This window comes from Grammomys surdaster, unplaced genomic scaffold (assembly GCF_004785775.1).
Source record: "Grammomys surdaster isolate TR1022 unplaced genomic scaffold, NIH_TR_1.0 190, whole genome shotgun sequence".
Taxonomy (NCBI): Eukaryota; Metazoa; Chordata; class Mammalia; order Rodentia; family Muridae; genus Grammomys; species Grammomys surdaster.
Window position 1 is genome coordinate 2,694,587 of NW_021604635.1, and position 6,924 is coordinate 2,701,510.

The 6,924-nt window shown below is 45.5% G+C and overlaps 1 protein-coding gene across 1 annotated transcript in view; it reads right to left on the reverse strand.

Annotated features, from left to right (window-relative positions):
* Ak9 (adenylate kinase 9) overlaps positions 1-6,924 on the reverse strand; it is a 118,184-nt gene that overhangs the window by 31,349 nt on the left and 79,911 nt on the right. Inside the window, exons 25-26 of the mRNA XM_028769052.1 lie at positions 6,236-6,455; positions 4,893-4,962 (exon numbers count right to left, since the gene is read on the reverse strand). Of these exons, the coding sequence (XP_028624885.1) occupies positions 4,893-4,962; positions 6,236-6,455 (290 nt within the window). The remainder of the gene's footprint in view (positions 1-4,892; positions 4,963-6,235; positions 6,456-6,924) is intronic.

Genomic DNA, 6,924 nt, shown 5'->3' on the forward strand with positions numbered 1-6,924 from the left:
AGCTGAGAGCAGGTACAACTGAGAGCAGGTGCAGCTGAGAGCAGGTGCAACTGAGAGAGAGCAGGTGAAGCTGAGAGAGAGCAGGTGCAACTGAGAGAGAGCAGGTGAAGCTGAGAGAGAGCAGGTGCAGCTGAGAGAGAGCAGGTGCAGCTGAGAGCAGGTGCAGCTGAGAGCAGGTGCAGCCAGACGTCAGGCACAGCTGAGACTAGCCAGAGGAAAACAATGCTTCAAAAAGTTATGTTCTCATCTTGCCACTTTTTGTAATCTCAGAGGAAGACAAAAGGAACTGAAGAAATAGAAAATACCCAGAGAAATTTAAAAGAGAGTAATTTCCCATTACTCAAAAACATGAATATTCAAATAAGACAGCCTTTTTTCTCAAGTAGTTTCTAATGTTGCTAGGCATGTGGTGGAGCATAAAGGATAGTGATGTGTTAGGGTGGAAGAAAATAAACCCATACTGTTACAAAAAATAATACTGACTCCAAGAAGAATGTAGGAAAAAGGGACACACACACACACACACACACACACACACACACACATTGTTTTGTAATCACTGAAAATGAAGTGAAAGGTATAACCCTAAAGTCATAGGAAATCTTAAGAGATCCCAGACTGAGTGTGGTAGTCTATGCCTTTAATCCCAGAACTTGGAAGGCAGAGGTAGGCAGATCTCTGTGAGTTCAAGGTCAGCCTGGTCTACAGATGGGTGAACATACAATGATCTCATCTAAAAAAGAAAAGTTCAAATATACTCAAATAATCCAAAGAAGGTCCCGAAGGGTTGATAGGAAGCCTAAACCAGCATGCATACACAAAGCACATAAAATCTGTTGTCTCACGGGACAGTACTAGGTTACCAGTGTGCTCTGTCTCAGGATCCTGTCAGTGGAAGAGGCTGGGGGAGTGGCCATGCCTGGGCAGGATGGTGACCGAGACTATGGTCCCAGTGCTTGTGGATTAGAGAGAAAATGAGCAAGGAAGAAGTGAGAGGCTGGCCTGACCCTGAGGGCCTTCTGATGCACAGGAACACTGTTCTGATTGCTCAGGTCCCATATGCTCTGTGGGGGTTCGATTGCCTTCCACAGCTACATTTGGAGACACTATTTTGGACTATTTAGTTTCAATGTCTTGAGCCTCCATCTCTGATTTATTCCAAAATTTCACCTGTGGGTCAACCTCTGAGCCCACACACTCTGACCTCTGCTGACCTGAGAAGACACCGATATGGTCTTGCCCTGGACCCTGTTTCACTCTTTTGTGTTTCCCTCAGTACAGTGTCTGTACTTCTGACTCACCCAGGGCAACTAGCGATTTTGTTGATTTGCTCTCCTTGCTCGTCCAGGGTCGCTCCTTCCTGTGGCTCTCAATAGAAGAGACCCACATGCCAGAGAAGGCCCAGAGGCAGAGCCAGTGGGCAGGAGAACAGAGATTCTAGAAAGAGCTGGTATCTAGTTTAGAGAAATCTCTTTAATCACGTTCTGAGACAGAGTTGCCACAAGATGGCGACGTTTCCCGTAGAACCTATGGAGACAGTCACTGGGCTGCTGAAGCCAGTCTGTGGGTTACTAAGGTTTTCTTTGCTGCTAAAAAGTCTTTGTCTGCATGTGTTCCGGAGTTGGTTTTAGGAGGGTAGATCAGGTATGCTGCCATTCCCCCTCCCTTCCCTCATCCCCAAGTGGGGGAAGCTGGGGTCAACACCTAATGTAAAGAATTTAAAGCGAATATAAAACTATTTCTGCAATGCAGACAGTTACGTGAGTTGTGGGCAATGGTTATCTACACACACACACCTTTTCCAGAGGCCTCTCCATCCTTATTTGAAAATGTGAAGGATCGGGGGGCGCTCACCACTGCCTGAAGACTCCTTTCTGCTGTGTCAGGACCCAACTGATCTCAGAGGCGTCCCTCTACTGTTGACAAGCTTACCAAGAGCCAACCAAAGCCTCTCACTCTGGAGCCCACTGAGAAGCTGGCCCAGGATCTGAAGTGTGTGGAGTATCAAGTGTGTGGAGTGCTCTGCTCACACAGAACAGCCCAGGGAATGTGTGACAAAGCAAGGCTGGCTGCTCTGGAGCTTCTAGAAACACAGAAGAAGCAAGGCATCTCTCCAGAGTCCTTTCTGACCGCTGGTGTCATCATCAAACCAAAGCGATGTTTAAATCAAACAGAAGATTAAAAATTAAAATTCATTCCGCAATGGTGATAAATGACCCACATCTGCCACAGGTACTATGCGAGGCGAGGCCAGTGGCGTTCCCTCCGCCCATGTTTCCATAAAGCTGCTAGGAAAAAATTCAATACTCAGAATGAACTTTCAATAAGTGTCAAGGGCTAAGTGGGAAGACGCGTCTGTAGTTGGACAGCCTGAGCTCTGTCCCAGGATCCACACGGTGGAATGAGAGAACCAATCCCCTGAAGTCCTAAATAGTCCTCCGACCTCAACATACACACTACGGCATGCAGGTCCCTCCCTCTCACACACACAATAATAAAATTGATTCTAGGAGTTTAGTCTTATAGTTTGGTGTATGAATTATTTTAGTGAGATAATCAATTTTATGAAGAACAAGTTTTAGTGGAAAATTTATAACACTATTTTCTACAAAGTAGAACACTACATCTCCGAATTTTTTAAGAAATAAATCATATTATTCCAGTACTAACAAGTACAAAAATAATAAATTGGGATCATTTATTCTAAAGATTAACTTCCACTTTTAAAAAACAAGCTCTTTCTACATAGTCAAGGCCCTGATTTACCTAAAGAATAACAAAGAAGGGAAATAAAAGTATTAGCAACTAGAGAAATTAAAAATGAATAACTTCCCCCACTTCCAGCGAAAACTCTAAGCTTGAAAGAGACTAAATAAATGGTTGGGTGTTACATCTCAATTAGGAGTCTTTGGTCTCAGTTTTATCACACTGGAGAGATAGCAGTAAAACAGGATATAACCAGTAAGAACTGGAGGGAACTTACCAGTTTTGGTCTGCTATATCCAAAAGTCTGGACTCCTTTTGGCAATTCTTTGCTGAAAAATGCAAAGTGCGTATGCAGGCAACACTAGCGATTCCCATGGGCTTTTGGAAGTTAACTGTTGTTGAGTCCAGGTTACAGTGTCATTTTGAGTGTAAACGTTAGCCTGACAGTTTGGACAGAGTTCATGCTACAACATGTTTGCTGATGAAATTAGCTCTGGTGAAGGGTTATGTAAACTCTTAAAGTAAGATCAGGCATGAAAGCCAGTTAATGTTTAATGCAAGGGGGAAAATGCTTGCTAATGGAGAAAAGGAAGGTGGAAGGAAGAGAGGGAGGAAGGGAAGAAGGGAGAGAAGGAGGAAGTGAGGGAGGAAGAGAGGAGGAGGAAGAGAGGGAGGAAGGGAAGAAGGGACAGAGGGGAAAGGGAGGGAGAGAAGAAGGGAGAGAGGGAAGGAGAGAGGAAGGAAGGAGGGAGAAAGGACAGAGGGAAGACAAGCATGCAGGCAGGCAAGCCTGTAGAGACCAGTCCTGAAGCGGAGGCTGCCTGCTCTTTGAGAGTTAGATCCATCACATAGGGGAAAGCCTGGTGACAGACTTGTGCAGCTGGGACTCCTAACTTCCTCACATCTTGGAAGAACAGGAAGAGTAGACAGGAAGTGAGGCTGGACTCTAACCTCAAGGCCTAACATCAACCCGTTTCCCACAGTAAGCGGGTAGAGGTTCTACAACTTTCCAAAACCAAGACAAACACTGAAGCCTGGGCAGGAGTGGGATTGGGAGGGGACAGCACTTCACACTTAAAACACAAGCCTAGGCAGGGGTGGGGGCAGGAGGGGACAACACTTCACATTTAAAGCACAACACCTGTCTCCTTTTATCTCCTGTCACTTCTGTATCCTTGAGCAGTCAGGCAATAACCGCAGATCAACTAGTTTGATGTAGGGACAATTGTTCCCCAAATAAAACAAAACCCTAAGTCTTCCAGGGTGGCTAGACACCACACCCAGTATCCACTGGCTCTCTCCTCCACCTCCTTTCACACCCTGATACTATCCAGAGATTAGTCTCAGGTCGACTTCACAGGCTCCATCTGTCTTCACTCCTAAGCTTTCAGCCTGTCCCTGTGGAGGCAGCTGGAGGCGTGAAACAAGGTGAAAATTCAAGGATGAAGATCCCGAAGAAACACAGTCCAGTGCACTGTGCATTTCATATGAGGACTTCAGCACCTTTAGAGGTTTCTCTTTGTTCATGCTTTTAATCCCAAAACTCAGCTGAGGCAGAGACAGAGGCAGAGAGACAGAGGTAGAGGGGAGGGGTGGGTGAAGGAGGCAGAGAGACAAAGGCAAAGAGACAGAGACATAGAGAGAGGGTCAGAGAGGCAGAGAAACAGAGAGGCAGAGAGTCAGAGAGGGGCAGAGAGAGGGACAGAGAGGCAGAGGTAGAGACACAGAGAGAGACAAAGAGACAGAGACATAGGGAGAGAGGCAGAGAGGCAGAGAAACGGAGGCAGAGAGGCACAGAGAGATGCATAGAGAGGGAGAGAGAGGCACAGAGAAGCAGAGAGAGAGAGAGAGACCGACAGAAAGACAGGGGGCAGGGGCAGGGGATCTCTGAGTTCAAGCCTAGTCTGGTCTATGTGGCAAGCTCCAAGACAGCCAGAGTGACATGGAGAGATCCTTTCTCAAAACAAAACAAAATCCAAATGTTGTTTATTCTTTTCTGATTATAAATATAAATAAAAGGTCATTTAAAATAGTAGCATACACCATACCAAAAATAAAAGAAATAAATTTCACTAATCCCCTGTAAACTCAATGTGAGTTCTTTTGAAACATGGCCATCTCCTTCTTCCACCGTTGAGATCAGGGTGTTCTGCACACACACACACACACACACACACTCAATCTACTTACGTCTCCTCTCCTTTTTTTCTCTCTCTCCAAAATAAGTTCAGCTCTTCTTTTAGCAACCATGTCCTCCTGTTGAGGAAACATTTACAGGTTTACGATGGGCACATATGATAAAATACTTGCTATGTGTTAATATACCTTTTCAAGCTGGGGCTAAGGTATGGTGGAAGGGTAGGGACCTTGTCAGGAAAACAGGTGACAGTGTTTGACCCGGTACACCTTTGTCCTTCTGGGCTATCTTCCTCTTAATTGTTGAAAGTGTTTGGAAATCTCTTTTTCTCACTGTGGAGACACGTCTTTGAGATCACAGCTGTACCTCTGTGGAGAGCACAGACATCCTGGAGGGTATATGCACAGGGAGGGTGAAGGACCATGGCCTGCTCTTTTCCCGGTCTGACATAGTGGATCTATTCAAATGTCCTCAGGGTTTTGGTGTTGCTTGGCTCAGGACTCCCCAAAGTTTAACTAACTACACTGTTGCCTGCCAGGGGCTGTCGCTGCTTTGGGCACTATGATACATATTCTTTCACTTTCTTCTCAAAACACAGTATCAAGTCAGGCAATGCCTCTACTTTAAGGGTGTGACAGTGGGGATCCAGAGAGAACCGCACAACAGCACCCAGGGCAGGACTCCCTGATAAGGAAACCCAGAAGCACCTGGTGCGGCTTATTACATCTACTGGAGCTAAAAACACCGTTAGGAAATGGGATCGGACAACACTGGGAGTTCCAACTCCCACAGTGAGACTTGATTCAGGCAGACATTTAGAAGGCTGGTCTGTGAGTAGTTGGAAGGATGCATGGGAGAGTTCAGCGGCCAGTCCAGGAGAGAGCACCGGGGTCATCGCGAGATCACTGCTACGAACATGCAGACCCCCCCCACTCGATCAGGAGTTAGTGGTGGGTGGGAGCTTTCACACCGCGGCCAATCCTCTGCTCTCTCAGAGCACCGCTGCCTCCACTGAGCCCATCACTGCTCCTGTGCCTGATAGTGGCCTCCTGGGAAGCCTGAATACCACTAATTTAGAAAGAGAAGCATTAACATGTTGGTGACCGGAAAAAAGCTACAAAGAAGTCCTGCCTTCGGGAGGCAGAGACTGTTGGCTATCCGAGTTCAAGGGTAGCCTAGTCTACAGCGTTCCAAGACAAGACAGGTCTACATAGAGAGACTCTGTATCAAAAAAACAAAAACAAAAACAAAAAAAGCTTCAAATAGTTTTTAACTCCTATTAAAGAATGAAAGATTTGATGAAAAATGTCTTTATGCTCACCGCAGCATTAAAATTCTAAACCTCATTTTTTGTGAACACTACTTAGAAACCTAAGTCGTCTTCCCGTGTACCTTGATTTTTGTCTTCAAGTCTTTGATGAGTTTTTTCCTCTCTAATTTCTTGAGCTGTTTCGTCTTCCACTTCTGAACTTGGGCGGGAAGGAGGCGATCAAAGATGTCTTGGTCATCGACTTGTAGTATAACGGCGGCGTCTGGGAAAAATCCTCGCTCTCCCAGAAACTGGGCCTCTTCAGGGTACCGCGGGAAGCCATCCAGTATGAAGCCCGTGGAGCTGGGTGGAGAATTTCATAATTTGCTTAAAACATTATTGATATTCCAGATAAGCCACACCCAAAAGACAAACATTGAATGTTTCTTTCATATTAAGATCTATCTATCTATCTATCTATCTATCCATCCATCCATCTATCTATCTGTCATCTACCTGCCTACCTAGCTATCAATTTCTATATGACATCTATTACATGAAAGCTGAAGAGGAACTATTTTGTGAGAGGAAAGGAACCAGTGGGAGATTATCTACATCATCTATACATAAAAATGTCATAATTATTTTGTATGATAGCTTAAAAATCAAATATGAAAAATTATATTATAGATCTACTTATACTACATATGATGTAGGGGCAAAGAATGCTGGTGCACACGGGTAAGCACCGGAGGAGCCAGGAGAGTTAAACCCGCGGGCGGGCATCCTTCCAAAGCCAGGAGAGTTAAACCCGCGGGCGGGCATCCTTCCA